Below are 16,081 nucleotides of genomic sequence, written 5' to 3'. Positions count from 1 at the left end.
AGTTCTTCATGCTCTCACTGCTCATCTTTGTAAAAGAGGCAAGAAGTGAGCAAGCTTGGGTGATCAGTGTGTTTTCACTGTTTTCACTTGCTGTGATTATAAAGGTCTGTCAAAACATGTAGAAGTCAGAAAGCAGACTTTTACAGAGGGAGTGTGGACTAGAGGACAGTAAGAAGAGTATTATTTTATCAAGAGAAGTGGTTTTCAATTTATAGCATAATGGGAAATACACCTATGCTACCATTATGTTCTATTTGGGTAACAGAGTTCATTTTTTAAATAACATGGCATTTTTAAACAATTCTTTATGTACATTATTTATCTTACTGCTCTGTTATCTAATTAGTTATCTAATGTCCTCAAAACTTAATGACAAAACTGCAACCCTTTTGTCGTGTTACCTATTTCACTTTTTGGGTCAGGAGTTTGGCAGGACTTGGTTGGGCAGTTCATGTGCTTCCTGTAACATTCATGATGGTCACTGGGTAGTGGTCTTCAGCTGGTGACTGGTCAGTCTGAAGGGTCCAAGATGATATCGTTCACACACCATGCTTGGTGGGTACAGTTGGAAGGCCAGACAGCTGGGCCTTCCCTTCCATGTAGTCTCTCTACTGGGGTAGTTGGACTTCTTCCCTGGCTGCTCAGGGCTCCAAGAGCAAATGTTCTCAGAGAAAGGACACAGTAACTGTCAGTCTCTCAGGGCTGCTCCTGAAATGGGCTCAGGTCTCTTCCACTCTGTTCTACTAGTTCACTGGTCACAGTCCATGCGGATCAAAGGGAGGGACAGAGACCCCACCCCTTTACAAAAGGAATGTCAGAGAATTTATGACCGTTTAAAATTTTCTGCACATGTACATTTTTCTTCTCTTTTTACCTTTGGGGAAAATGGGAGTTACTGATCAAAAGCACAGGTTCCTGAGTGACAGGTGACATTAGACTTTATTCAATCCCCATGCTTTACAGCTTTCAAGAAAAAAAACATGTATCAGTAAAATTGGGTGAAATTTTACTTTTCTATGGATGATAGTTGATCCATCAAAAAGATATACTTAATTTCTATAGGGTAGCTAATCGTGCAAGGTGACAGTAGCTTTGATAAGCCATACAGGCTTAATAGCTAAGGTATGAAGTGAAAAATTATTACAAATATAATTTCCCATTAGTTTTCCCTAGAGATTACTGTTTGGATATCTGATTTGCTTTCAAACTGTCCTTAGTAGTTACTAAAATTTCTATTTTACACTATTCATGTCTTATCACTTATTATAAGAAATATTCACAGTGGGTAGAATTTGAGTGGTATTTGGGTTTTATATTTTTGGTACTTTAAAGAATAATAGTGGACTTTACAAAAGTGAAAGCAAATTTATACATATGTTTGGAGGAAATCTTTAATTCTATTGGGAAATGAGAGCAGAAATCAGTGTTAAGTTTTGTGAGATATGGCATGAATTATTTTATTTCTTTGTGCTCTTAAAGTCTTCTAAATACTTAAAGCTTTATAAATATTTCAGTTAAGTTTGGTCTGAGATTCTGAGTATAAAACTCAGGTCAAGGTTCTTCACATAAAATATCCTTTAAAGATCTTGACACTTTTCCATCAAGGTGTCAGTCTTATGGGTCAAAAGATGCTTCCCAACACTGTGGCTACAAGTCCACCAAATTTTCAAATCTCTAACATTTAGAAACCAAAGGTGATGGTAATATAAACCCATACATTATTTTACTCAGGTTTTACAAATAAAAAGTAAACTTTTTAGGTTGGTACAATTTCACAGTTGAGCTTCCCTCCCTGCAGTGGTTTAGTAGGTTTCCTGTTAGAATAACTGAGTTGGAGATGGGTTAGTTGGTAAACTGGAAAATTGATAAGTACAGATTCTGGAGCTCCTTGTGCTTCGAGTAGCGTTGGTTTCCAGCTTGCCATCAAGTTGATGGTAAGCAGAGTTCTTTAAAAGAAAACAATCTTCAGCTTTACTAGGAGTTCTTGAATGTTGAAGAAGGTTACTCAGAAGTGGTAATGACTTTCCTCCAGACTGTTGGTGGTGCCATGACACAAGAGAAGGTAACAGAGCCAGATGGTGGCGGGCCCACAGAACAGGACAAAAACCATTCAAACAGCAGCACCTTGTCGGAGCGAAGACTCAGCAACTCTAGCCTTTGTAGCATTGAGGAAGAGTACCGGACTGTATATGAAATGGTGCAGCGGATTCTCTTGTCAACACGAGGCTATGTCAATTTTGTGAATGAAGTATTTCGCCAGGTTAGTGTGTGTGCATGTGTGTGTGTGTGACAAAAATTCATGAAATTGAAGAGATTTTTGTTCTTGTTCTTTTATTCTAAGAAATACTATCAATATTTGGGCCAAATTACAGGACTGAATAATGATCCCTCTAATCCTGCATTTAATTTGTCATGTGGAATGTTGTGATTTTGTTTCTTACACAATTTTTAAAATTTTGTTTTAGTAAAATTCCTACATGGGGAAGGAAAATTCTGTGTTTGAACAAAATCATTCCACAAATACCCACACATTTCCATAATAAAACTTAAATCCAGAGGTAGGTGGGAAGAAAGCCATTCCTGAACAGAGAGAAGAAGAGCCCAAGGCTGGTATAGCCCAAGAGCCCAAGACATCAGGGAGCTTGCAGAGGAGCAGGCAGTTTCTGCAGACAGTTGCCCTGCCCATGGGAATGCACATGGCATGCACATATGATGGAAGTATTTATGGCATAAAAGGGGGAAATAATAGGAAAGAAAGGAGCTTAGGCCAAGACATTGGAATAATAGTCTGAGAGTGGAAACTGGTGGGTGAAAAGTACTAAGAAGAGCAAAAGTGCCAACCCAAGACAGCACTAGCAGGGGAAGAAGGCAGAAGAGATAAGAGGCTGGAGCAACCATGAGTGACCCTGAATGATGATGGGGGCTGATTCTGCAAAGCAAATACAGCAGATGCTAGTGGTGGAGTATAGGGGATAAGTGTATGGGCATTCACTGTAGAAGTGTTTCAACTTTTTTGTATGTGTGAAAATATTCGTAATGAAAGTTTGGAACAAAATCAGAATGGGACACCATTGTTGATCTTTCTTGATGTACAACACAGGATATTTGATACATTAATATGTTACAGTCTTATTATTAACAAGCTCCTCTCTTCTGGAATTTAATACAATATGACCACTATCTATAGACATTTATATATTGCATGAACCTTGTTATGTTGAAATCTGCCTGTAATTGGGTCCTGTGGCATGAACCTCAAGGACAGTAGTAAAATAAATCTCTGAAACTTGAGGTGAAAACTTGGATTCATCACTAACTTTGTAACTTTGGGAAAGTATCTAGGTATTCTGAGCCTCATCTTAATTGCTCATCTGTGGAATTAGAGCATTTGTTGGAGTGTTGAGTACATCTCCTTCATGTTTACCCCTCATACAGAAATATTCCGTAAAGATGATACTCAAAAGATAAATGGATTTCGCCTTTACATTTTTCTTTATATTTTTGGAATCTTACCACATTAAATCAGAGTTCTCATGTGCAGATGTGTAAGGGGATTCTTAAAAAGTTCACATAAACATGCACAATATTACAGCTGGCCAGTGGCTCTCATTAACATTGGTATCTGTGCTCACTGGTGTGCTGGCAAATGTTAAACAGTGTGCTCTCAAAAAAAGAAGAAAGGGTGAGAGGGAGGAAGGAAGGAAAGAAAGAAGGAAGGGAAAGTAAGAAAGAGAAAGACAAGGAAAGAAAAAGGCCAAAAAGGCCAAAAAGGAAAAGCATTGATTGGTGGCATTTGCCAACTTCTGTTGGGTAAGTACCCCTTGCATGGCCAGTTCATGCTACCAAGACGACATCACTGAACTTGGGGCTGGAGAGAGGCAACAGTCAGGTGCAACTGGCTGTACTAGTAAGTTATCTTACAATCCACTTCCCATTCTTTGGGAACAGTTCCCAGTTGTACAACTATTACTGTTTATATAGTCAATTAAATTATCTGTATAGGTATGCATTTTGGTTATTTTTCTGGAAAAATTATATGGACTATAGAAGTTATTTTTTAATTGCATTATATTTTCTGTCCCAGTTAGGAAAATGTCTTTTTTCTTCAGATAAGGTTTGCTGTGCACAAAAATATGTGGCCCTGTACATTACATGACTAGCTGTGTTTCAGAGGAAAGACTGAAATTGGTGGTGGTTGTTAGAAATGTCTGTTTTGTGGCTCTGTCATTAGCTGAGCTTGTATGGAGGTAAAGAGTGTTTCTCTTTTCATTTCAGGCCTTTTTGTTGCCTTCCTGTGACATAACTGTAACAAGGAAAGTTGTTCAAGTGTATAGAAAGTGGATCCTCCAGGACAAACCTGTGTTCATGGAGGAGCCAGATAAAAAAGAACTTGCTCAAGAAGATGCTGAGAAATTAGGGTTTTCAGAGACTGACAGCAAAGAGGTAATATTTTATCACTTGTTGCACTTAGGAGTATATATATTTCAGCAAAATGTATCATCAAGAGTCCCAGTCGGGGACACAGTGAGGAGGATCTTGTTATCCTATCTGATGCTTTCATATTGCTGAGTTCTATGAGGACTAGCCTCAGTGAGGCTGCTTCTGTGCCTTCCTCAACATCACTGGTCATCTCATAACCCTCAGGCTAGGTCCACATGTGCATTGCAACTTCATTATTCACCATCCCATGAGAGTTGTTTAACAAACTATTGTAGGTACACTGTATGCCTCTGTATGAGACTGAAAATGTCACTACCTTATCACTGACATGTTAGATAAAGTGTTGGAGAAACTGAATTTGGAATGCTTCGGCAGCCCTTTCTTGTACAGTGGCATATCGTGGAAGCACTTGGGATGTCACATGCTTGAGGGGACTAACCCAGTAACAAGTGTTACCTCTGCCATAGAGAAGTCTCCTTGCGGTGATGGGTGCTGTCCTCAGAGAATGTTCCATGTCCCATAAACCTAGAGGCTGGGTAATCTAAAACAGCGGAGTAGGACCCCTTCCTGAAACAGGAACTGAAAAGAAACTTACATCGTGTTTATATTTCCTGCATGCTCTTTTGAAATCAAGTCTGAGAAATTATTTCTAAAAGTAGGTATTTGTCAGAGCATTAACAACAAACATTTAAAAATATTTGTAACCAGTGGCATATCACTTTTAAATATGTGTATTAATTCCATGATTTTGATGTTTTAAAATTGGTGAAATCATTTACTAACTAGTCATGAGGTCAAAATGAATAGATAAGCAGATGGAATTCATCACACATTTTTAAAGATATATATTACATGTTCATTGTGTCATTGGACGTTTATTTCTTTGGCACATACTATACACTAGGGACTGTTTTAGGTGCTAGAGGTAGAGTGGTGAACAGAATGGGAAAAAGACTTACCCTCCTAGAATCTACATTTTGAAGAGTATAAGCAATTAAATATGCAAACACGTACTTCTTCCCCCTCTGCTGACTGATTGTTATTTTCTTAAGACCTCATCCGAAAGCTCTGGTCATAAGCGATCTTCCAGTTGGGGACGAACATACTCCTTTACGAGTGCAGTGAGCAGAGGGTGTGTGACAGAAGAGGAAAATAAGAACGTGAAAGCTGGGGCCCAGGCTACTCTGCAGGTAGGTGACCAGCCAGAGACTTGAAGGCCCCTAGTTGGAGTCAGTTTGAACATTTTGTTTATTGAAATAACACCATATAAATTATGGTGATATTTTTAGCCATCTGTTAGTTAATAGCTCTTAGGTTCTCATTTTAGGTTTTCTTCCTGATTTCTTACCTTCAATTTATAAACATTTTTTTTCTACTCAAAGGAGGCAGAACAACTGGTTGCAGTTTTCTGAGAGGAGTTATTATACAGTGAGTGTGAAATGATTGAGATTTAAATCTTAAAAGTATCTTCTGAGTACATATGGGTAGTCAGTCACCTGGATTCTAATTTGCAAGTTAAGCATGGTGTTTATATAATCTGATAAGCAGTATTGCTCTGAAGACTAGCCAGTGTTTATGAAAAATGATGATTAATGCAGTAATTTAAAAGTATTTACCTAAATGTGAATATATGAAATAGAAGCAATACCATTTGGGAACATCAGTGTCGCCAGACCTCAAGACGTTATCTCAAAAATGGAGTTTGGGAGATTACCTGCCATCCAACTTGAAGGTTGTTAGGAGTGTAAGTGAAAACACAAGGCCTCTATTTCCCCTGCTTCCTAGTGCCCCACCCTCTAGCCTGTATTCATGTGTATAGCTGTGTACAGTTACATCTGCCACATAGAGGCCAGCATGGAGTCTGGGGATGGCATGGGCATGGCAGGCATGTTACCCAGTTCAGTGACACTGTGTTTTTATCATCTGTCTCTTGATAGGGTATCTTATCATGGTATCCTTTTTGTTTTCAAGGTAATTAATTGTTTAATACCCTATAACTAATGAACTTTCTCATTTTTCATTGAAAATGAGAAAATAATTTGAAATTAACTTTAAAAGCTTCCAAGAACTTTGGTGCAGCTCATAAATATAACCCACATCCCTGCCAGAGAAATGCTTGTAGGCAACCCTGCCCTGCGTCCCTCAGTAGTCCTGTCCCCTTCAAATGGATTGCCAGATTAATATCAGTCATCCGACTCTCAGCTGGTGGGGGTTCTGGGTGCCAGTTATCTCCCTGGGTTCAGAAGAGTGTTTTCTGAAAGTGTAAGTTACATCTGCTTGGATGAACTAAGAAAAATTTTCTGCTTGGTTAGAGCACTACAGTTTTAAAAAATGTTCAGTTTGGATTTAATAACTGTTTTTGTTTCATTGTGTGGAATACCTTCGTCCTTGATTCATTGGGAAAAAGTGGCCAAATGTAGGTTTGATAAGATAGTGTTCTTCTATAGTTGCTTTTGACGAGTACTTTTTGAGCATATTAATTTTGTTTTCTTATTTTACCTTGACCAATACTAACATGGTATGAAAAATATTCATGGAGTTGGCACTTTGATTTTTTTTTAAAGTAAAATGAAAGAAGTATAATATATATGAAGACTCCTCACTTTTACATGGAAACATGTAAAAGTTTCATATTCAAAACAAGAAGCCAAGTACATCTAATTAAAATACACTTGACCTGTATTTTAATGCATAACCTGCAGCAATATGTCTTTAAATATTAACAAACTGCTGTAGTTTGTTAGTCAAAAGTTCTTTGTTTTCTCTTGTTCATACTTAAAGGCTAGTATTCTTCATTCACAGATGACTGCTGTTATCTGTTTCAACTATTATAGCTCTTAGTAATTTTTTCTAGCTTTTGGGACATACCTTTTTAATCTTGCATAAGATAATCTTAGAAGCTGTCAACATTTTAGTTCACCTATTTAACTTTTGAATATGTTCATTTTAATTTCTCTGGTCAGTTCATACATCTCCTTTGAGATGTTGTGTCAGTGGATTTCATCCACGGATGAGCCAGAGAAGCTCTGTTCCCAGATCCTTTGGGTTCATACTGTTGAACACAAAGGAGACCTAAGACGGGCTGGAGAAGAACTCTAGGTAGATGACACAGGTCCCTTCTCATCACCAGTTTGTTAGCTCAGAATCTCCTAAGTTGAGGGGTCACTACTGTCAATCTGTGTAAATGGTAACACATTGTTATTTTACTGTAGTGCCTGTAAACAGTAACTTACTACATGGAAGCCTGGATCAGTGCTTCTCACAAGTTTCTACTGAATACTCCTGATGATTGAGGACAGTGAGCAGTATCCTGAAGGTCTGAGGCAGAGCATAGAGTGGTCGACTGATTATCTCAGTTTTCTTTGAAATCTGTTTTCACCCTAAGAATTCACTTAGGTTTTATATTCTCCTGCATAATATAGTTTTCATTGTAAAACTACATGCTCCTGGGAGACATACAGTGTCTGTCATGTGGCTTTGGCTATTTCCTGGCATGCCACTGTTCTTAGAGTTCCACACCCTTGTGGGCAGTTCTGGCCATGCTTCCTGTCAGCAAGGTTCATGTGCTGGAAGATTCAGCATAATCAGATGGTTCCTTCTGGCCACTGTCTGACCACAGCTTCTCTTTCTGTGCTGCTCTCACCCCAAAATTTCTTACCCATACTTAGTGATTCTATCTTATCTTTTTTCTTTCTTTTCCTTTGAGAGGATATCAAAAAGAAGTCTTCAAAAGCTTTTCTAGTCCATACCATTTCTAAAGTTGCAGTGTTAGTATATAATAGTAATTTTTTCCTAGAAAAGGTCTTCCGGGTATGTATTTCAGCATTTAAGTCGTGAATGAAAAAACTTGTGTGTCTTGGTACCATTTGCCTTAATTGAAGTAATGCAAATGTGGTAAGGTGAAATTAATATCATAGTTAAGCAGAACTTGCTCAGATTTATATGTTTAAAGGTATTTTCTAATGTAACATTTGTTCATTTTAAGGTATTTTTGACAAATGCTGCAAACGTCTTTTTGCTGGAACCATGTGCTGAAGTTCCCATGCTCTTGAAAGAACAAGTTGATGCTTGTAAAGCTGTTTTGATTATTTTTAGGCGCATGATAATGGAGCTTACAATGAATAAAAAGACATGGTATGTTTATTTCCAATTAATATTATAAAACAGATGTTTTGTCTTACTATGCTGATGGACAGTGACTGTAGTGGGGTGTGGGGGGGAGTCTAGTAACCATAATGTTGTTCAAGTAGTTGTATATTAATGATACCAAATAAAAAAAAAAACACAGATGTTTCTGTTTTTCAACATAATTAAAATGTTAGGGCCTCCATTTATTAATTGGCTTTATAAAGTTAATGAGATGATTATCACTCTTTTGTAACAGTTTCTCTGAATTATGAAGAAGGTAAGTATCCAGTACTTTGATTCATTGTGAGAGAAGACATGGGGACAAACTAATGCATTGTTTACCTGTAAGGATATTATAACACAAACACCAAGCAAAAAAGAAGGATGCTTGAGTAGTTTTTTCCTGGGTACATTTCCCCAGGCAAGGGAAACAAAATAAAAAATGAACAAGGGGGACTACATCAAACTAAAAAGCTTCTATACAGCAGAGTATACCATCAGCAGAACAAAAAGGCATCCTACAGCATGGGAGAATATTTTTGTAAATGACATATTTGATAAAGGATTGACATCCAAAATATATAAAGAACTCATACAACTCAAAACCAGAAAAACAAATGACCGGATTAAAAAATGGGCAGAGGGCCTAAACATACATTTTTCCAAAGAAATACAGATGGCCAACAGGCACATGAAAAGATGCGCCACATTGCTAATCATCAGGAAAATGCAAATCAAAACCACAATGAGATATCACCTCACAGCAGTTAGAATGGCCACTATCCAAAAGAAAAGAAATAACAAGTGTTGGCAAGGGTGTGGAGAGATGGAAACCCTTGTACACTGTTTTGGAGAATGTAAATTGGTGCAGCCACTGTGGAAAGCAGTATGAAGGTTGCTCAAGAAACTAAAAAAGAAGTATCATTTGATCCAGTAATTTCACACCTAGGAATTTACCTGAAGAAAACAAAATCCCTGATTTGAAAATATATATACACCCCTGTGTTTATTGCTGCATTATTACAATACCCAAGAAGTGGAAGCAACCAAAGCATCCATCAGTAGATGAATGGATAAAGAAGATGTGGTACCATATGCACAATGTAATATTATTTAGCCATAAAAAAAGAAATCCTGCCATTTTCAACAATATGGATAGACTTAGAGGGCCTTATGCTAAGTGAAATAAGCCAGGTAGAGAATGACAAGTACCATATAATTTCACTTATTTGTGAAATCTAAAAACAAAACAAAATGAACAAAATAGCAACAGACTCATAGACATTGACAAGTGACTGGTGGTTACCATGGGGGAGTGGTTACGGTCTGGTGGGTAGGGAGGGGGATCAAGGGGCACAAAAAATTATCAATCTAATGTAAGTTGGTCACAGGGATGGTAGTACAACATGGAGAATATAGCCAATGATTGTGTTACATCTTTCTGTGTTTACAGATAGTAGCTGGACTAGTTGGGAGTGAGAATTAATAATGTGGGTAACTTGTGAACCACTGTGTTATATGCTTGAAGCCAATATAAGATTCTATATCAGCTATACTTCAATTAAAAAATAAATAAAATGAAGGATGCAAATGAAATCACTTTGCATAAGTATATTTTATCCAGTAGTTTAATCTAGTTAATTTATTTTCATTATTCAAAAAATGTTCGTGAATTAAGAGTAAATAGTTATATTACTTAATAGTAATTATTTTCCCATTTTAAACTTTCATCAGTTTTGTGGAAAAACATTGTAACTGGGGTTTTATAGTATCATTCCTCATAAGCTCAGGAGAGATTTTTAATTGCCCTGAAATGCTATTAAATGATACAAACTCAAAGTTTTATATTCAGTTTTAAGTTTTAAATTAGAAAAATGTTATTTTAAATGAGAAATTATTAGTATCTAAATAAGTAGTACAGTCAAATATAGAGTGGCTTCGCTAAGATATGCTTATGCAAAGTGTTTTCACTTGCATCCTTCATTTTTATTTAGTGTTTGTGTTTATTATTATCTAATCTCTGAAGGTAAGCAGTGCATTAGATTTGTTCCCATGCCCTCCCATAGTCAATATCTTACTGTCACTCCAGCTTAGGAGGCATTTGTGGAGGTTCTCAGTAACAGACCAGAGCCTCAAAGTCACTTTCCACTCCTCTTCCTTCATGCATCAGAAGGCAGCCTCTGGGTTCTGCACTGAGAGTGCCTCTCCAGTCCTTCCTTTGCATGTACCTCGCCACCATCACCACCCTCCAGCAGACAAACCACCTTCGGAGCAGAAAAGTCGCCCCTGTTGCTCACCTGGCTATGGTCAGCACTTCTCTCAGTGATCTTTGGCCTCCACTAGGTCCACTGAGGCTGCTGCAGACTGGAGCTGGTGGCACACCCCCTCCTGGAAATCCTCAAGGGCCCCTGTTCCCAGGCCCGTGTTCTGGATGCCCGTTCTGGACATCCAAGTCCACACTAACAGTGCTTTGGGTGCATCTGTCTGCAGTTGGTGGAAGCCATAGAAGTGAGGCAGGACTGAACTGGCAGGGCCATCTGGAGCCTTTTCTCTCTCAGATGAGGGATGGGTGGGCCTGTAATACAGAAAGTTCACTAATACAGAAACCACACGTAATATAGAAACCACAGGTATCAAAATGATTATTTTGAGATATGAATTCCAGTGTCATCTTCAAATTTTTAAACTGAGCACTGTTTGCCAAAAGCAGTTGTTGGAGCTGGAACTATCACACTAATGAACAGTATGATTTAAACAGAGTGAATTGTGTCAGTAATACTGAAAGTGGCGGGAAACACTACCGTGTTCTCAGCTGAAAAACCTGCTCCTCAGTGTCACAGTTACCGTAGCATTTGTGATGCTTTCTTCTTTGAAAACTATGAATTCATTATGCCATTGTATCAGGAGTATTGTGATATTTTAAGTCTTTTTTAGATGAAAATTCTAGGAAATGAAATTAAGCAATTCTTCCATGTTCTTTAATAACTGAGAAATTTCTAGGTAAAAGTATAAAAAACCAAATTTTAGAAATAGATGAAAATGCCAAAAAAAAATCACCAAAAAATAGTGAGTAGAGCATAGAAAGGGACTTTATCTGTTTTTCTTACATATTTTAGTAAGACAATCCCTGAATTCTTTTCCTTCCTTTCCTCCCTTCTTTCATCCAGTAAATAATTTTGGAGATTCTGCCTTGAGGATATAGGGTGAGTTCAAGAGACAAGGTTCCTGCCCTCATGAGGCTTCCATCCTCACAGACTGAGAGACACAGTGAACACAGAAGCAACTCCAGTCAAATTAAGTACTCAGAACAATGTAGCCAGGGAATGGGGCAGTAAGGAGGAGGGGAGTTTTTTCATTAGGTATCAGGGAAGGCCTTTCTGAGCAGAGTTCTGCAGGAAGGGAGAGAGGAGCCATGGCGGAGTCTGAGGGAAGAGCATTTCCTGGAGAAGGAATGGCAGTAACAAGCATGGTGTGTTCCAGGCTGTGTGGTAGAACAGACGGAGGGGATGAGGCAGGCAGCAAGCCAGAGCCAGGTGTGAGGCCTTCAGGTCACTGAAAGGCTACTGGCTACCTCCATGCGTACACAAGAGTGTAACCGAATCTGACTTACATCTCCAAGAGATCTCTGTGCCATGTAGAGAAGAAACAGTGTAGTTGAGCACAAAGTCTGTAGCTTAGACCTGGGCTATGGCCAAGAAAGTACTAGGATGTGGTCCCCATGTAGTGAGTAACTGGTGTGTGAATGAGTAACAGTCCCATCTGTGTGAGGAGATGAGGACAGCACCACTAATAGAGTGCAGGGAAAGCTGATTCCTGTGTCAGCCCAAGGATAGCACATATGCACACTGTCCTGTGCTCCCATAGCAGTTTGTCTCACCCTTTGAGCAGTTCTTTCAGGAGGAGTGACCCAAAGTCAGTGTGTCACTAATGAGAAAGGAACAAGCTGAGGTCAAAGCTGTAGGGAAGAGTTTTTTTAACCTGGAGACAATTTTTTCACCCTCATTTTCCTCCAGAAGACTGCCTGGGAATTTCAAGGCTTTTCATGCTTTCATAGATTCAGAAATTAAATTATCCCAGTGTGTTTGTCAGCCATTGCATGAATCAGGTTTGCACTTCTTGATAGGAGTTTTCATGACTGAGGTTTTAGTTGAATATTATTACACCTAGTTGTGTTCTCAGGATGGGTGCATAACCATCCCTGTAGCAGGGATCATTTTAGTTGTCTTAAGCATCATCTAAAGTGAGCAGGCAGAGGTGATACTGAGGGCTTCCCCTCTCTCCACCTGTAATGAGCCTGGGGACCGTGAGTGTGGTGAGCGACAGTGTTGTCAGTTCTGCACCATTTCATTTCTTCCCTCTTCCTGCTCTTCCAAGTCGCTGTCTGTTCCATGCACATATGCCCAGATCTCCCGTGATTGTACAGCTCTTATTCCCTGCTTGCACTGTCCACAGGCAGTGCACAGGGTGAGCAAACAAGCAGAACAGAGTGAATGTATGCCCACAAAAATCAGCAGGGTCAGCCACAGATAGGACAGGAAGTCCCTACAGGTCATTATACCATGAGAAGTTTAAGGAGATTCAACATCATGTTGAGAGCAAATACTGTCCTAATATGCAGAAATGTGAAAAAGGCATAAAGGAACTATGATTTAGAGATCTCATTATCTGACCTGGATTAGATTACTTTGTCCAATTGTTGATTTTATCACTAAAGAGCAGTAAAACCATGGGAAATTATAAAGGTGAACAAATGGTTAGTGTATCAGACCTCAAAGGAGAAGTTAGGAGGAACCAGATGACTTCCCTCAGAGAACAAATAGATGCTCTTAGTACAAATGATAAATGTGTTCTCAGTTTCCATGGGATTCAGGAAGAGAGAAAGTGAGCAGACACTGATAAGAAGAACATATGTTAGATCTAAGAAGGAAAAGTGTGCTTTGGCGTTCTTAGGAACTTAATACCGTGATTGCGATTAGCAGTGTTATTTCATCTTTTTAGGGCTTTGTTCTCTTGCAGGCCTTGTCCATAAAAACTCCCTTCTGCAAGGAACACCATGACAGAGACACCATGATTGCAGTTGTTCCTGCTGTGTGCTGTGGTGCAGAGTCAGAGTCTCCCTGGCACAAAGCTCTGTGCCTCCAAGTGGCCAGTGGTGACCTTCCCAAACCCTCTACCTGTAGGGTTTGGTGGTCCTGTGGTGCTGACTGCATATCTTCCAGAATTAAGACTGTAAAGTCAATGTTATTTTCTATCACAAAGATAGAGAGGGAGACCTCTCAGGCTAAGTAAACTAGTGGTATGAAAATTAAAGGGTGCTGCATAAGTCCCATATAAAACTACATTAAGCTTAAATTTTTAGATATTGTTAGAAGTTTTCCTTTTTAGCTTTGTCCTGAGGGCTGTAATCTGTTCTTCCCAGTAGTGCTGGACTTCTTTTAGTTGCTGAGTGCCTGTAAGGGACTGACACAGTGGGAGAAACTATCTTGCCTTCCTTTTTGCAGTTGAGAAAAAGCAGGCCAGGATGATACCTGTTTTACTGTGCCTGTTGTTATGGGCATAGGAGGTACATTTTTAGAACAGGTGTAACATAAGGTAGCTTATTTTGATAAAATATGGTATGCATTATGTAATTGGTAGATTTTTAATACTTTGAATAACATGATTATCAATGTTGCTGAATTCTTAAGAGAATTTCTCATACCTATAAATTAAAGTGATTTGGAGATGTGATTAATAATATGAGCTTTTATTTTGGGTGGCCCAGGGAACAGATGTTGCAAATACTACTCAGGATTACAGAAGCTGTCATGCAGAAGCCAAAGGATAAACAAATAAAGGACTTGTTTGCCCAGAGCTTGGCAGGGTTACTGTTTAGGGTAAGTCTTTTTTATTAAAACATTGCAAATGCAAGAAATGAATCCGGTTTTATGGCAAATTAGCTTTAATCATTGAGAATTTTTATTATAAAACTACATTAAGCTTAAATTTCTAGATATTGTTAGAAGTTTTCCTTTTTAGCTTTGTCTTGAGGGCTGTAATCTGTTCTCCCCAGTAGTGCTGGACTTCTTTTAGGCCTTTCTACCTCTGCTGTCTAATTCCTCGTTTGCTTTGCCTGAGGTTGGTAGAAATTAGGAAGATGAGAAGTGCTGCAGCCTTGGTGGAAGGCCAGGCAGACTTGAGGAGGTAAAAGATGAACGAAACATGAGAGTAGAAATAGGGAGCAGTGCTGGCTAGAAGTAAAAATGGGAGAGCCATTCATGTGTCGGGCAATTGTGTTGAAAGTCACAGGACTGGATGTAATCACCAAGGGAGAGAATATGTGTCCCAGAGAAAAGAGGGCCATCTCCATAATGGGTGGAGGAGAAGAGCCAGCCAAAGATGCTAAGGGAGGGTGACAGGGAGCTAGGAGGGAAACTAGAGGAGCGTATGTCCTGGATGCCTGGGGAAGAGGATTGAGTATGAGGAGGATGGCCAGTTGACCACTGGCTTTGATAGAGTGTATATGGCTGAGAGTATTCTAGGGGAATGAGGCCCACTTGGACTGGATGGAGGAGAAAAATGAGAGGTGGGCATTGAGGTAGCAAGTATCATCAAGACCTTGCAGAGGTATTGATGTGGAAGAGAAGGGGATAAAGAAAGCTGGGGTGGGCAGCATGCATGGTAAGGATTCAGGTGTATGGTGTTAAAATGTGTTTGCCTGATTGCAATGGGGTATTAGGGGGGCATGATAATATGGGTGACTGTAGTAACCACATTGTTTTTTCATGTGAAATCTTCATAAGAGTGTATATCAATAATACCTTAATAAAAAAATATGTTTGCCTACCAGGGGGCTGGTCCATGAAGGGGGCAGGCAGTCTGGGGAAGACAGGGCTGTAGAAAAGAAGTCCTAGATAAGGTGAGGGAGCTGGGCTGGCTTCAGGTAGGAAGAGAGAGACAAGGAGGTGGCTGTGTTTCTTGCATCTCATGTGCTGAGCAGGGTCAAGAACATGAGTAGCCTGCCATCACCCTGGGCAGGAGAGAAGACAGATAATGGACTACCTGCATGGGAAGTGAAAGTTTTACAGCCCTTCAAGGGAAGTAGTCTGTTACAACATTGTCTAGAAAGCATTAATAATTACAGGATGCATAGAATTTATGAAGCATTGCTGAAAAGAGAAGAGTGTAAAAGAACTCAAAATATGTGACATTCTACACAAATAAAGGCATTAGTACAATGGATGGGCCTGACTTTGACTAGTTTGATAGGAGAAAGCATGGTGGGTCTTGGGCTGGAAGTGACAGTGAAGGGAGAAGTGAACATCCCTCCTCAGTTGACTAGTTTTAGAGGATATATATATATATACATATATAAAGAGCATATCTACAATATAGGTAGGATATGTAGATGAAGGTGACAAAAAGAGAAATTAAGTTAAGGCTAAATATTCCCATTTTAACACAAGAGAACCCAACTATTTACATGAATTTTTAATGATTTAATATGATTGTCTTGCCTTAATGAAAAATGTAT

General features: G+C 39.0%; 1 protein-coding gene across 3 annotated transcripts in view; it reads left to right on the top strand.

The window, feature by feature from the left end:
• The window catches only part of RALGAPA2 (Ral GTPase activating protein catalytic subunit alpha 2), a 401,571-nt gene that overhangs the window by 129,694 nt on the left and 255,796 nt on the right, over positions 1-16,081 (top strand). For all 3 annotated transcript variants that reach the window (XM_073236981.1, XM_073236983.1, XM_073236982.1), the window contains 5 exons: positions 2,033-2,260; positions 4,276-4,443; positions 5,493-5,630; positions 8,426-8,574; positions 14,333-14,444. In XM_073236981.1, coding sequence (XP_073093082.1) covers positions 2,033-2,260; positions 4,276-4,443; positions 5,493-5,630; positions 8,426-8,574; positions 14,333-14,444 — 795 coding nt within the window. The remainder of the gene's footprint in view (positions 1-2,032; positions 2,261-4,275; positions 4,444-5,492; positions 5,631-8,425; positions 8,575-14,332; positions 14,445-16,081) is intronic.

Source organism: Manis javanica, chromosome 5 (genome assembly GCF_040802235.1).
Source record: "Manis javanica isolate MJ-LG chromosome 5, MJ_LKY, whole genome shotgun sequence".
Taxonomy (NCBI): Eukaryota; Metazoa; Chordata; class Mammalia; order Pholidota; family Manidae; genus Manis; species Manis javanica.
This window is presented reverse-complemented; position numbering and strand designations above follow the sequence as displayed.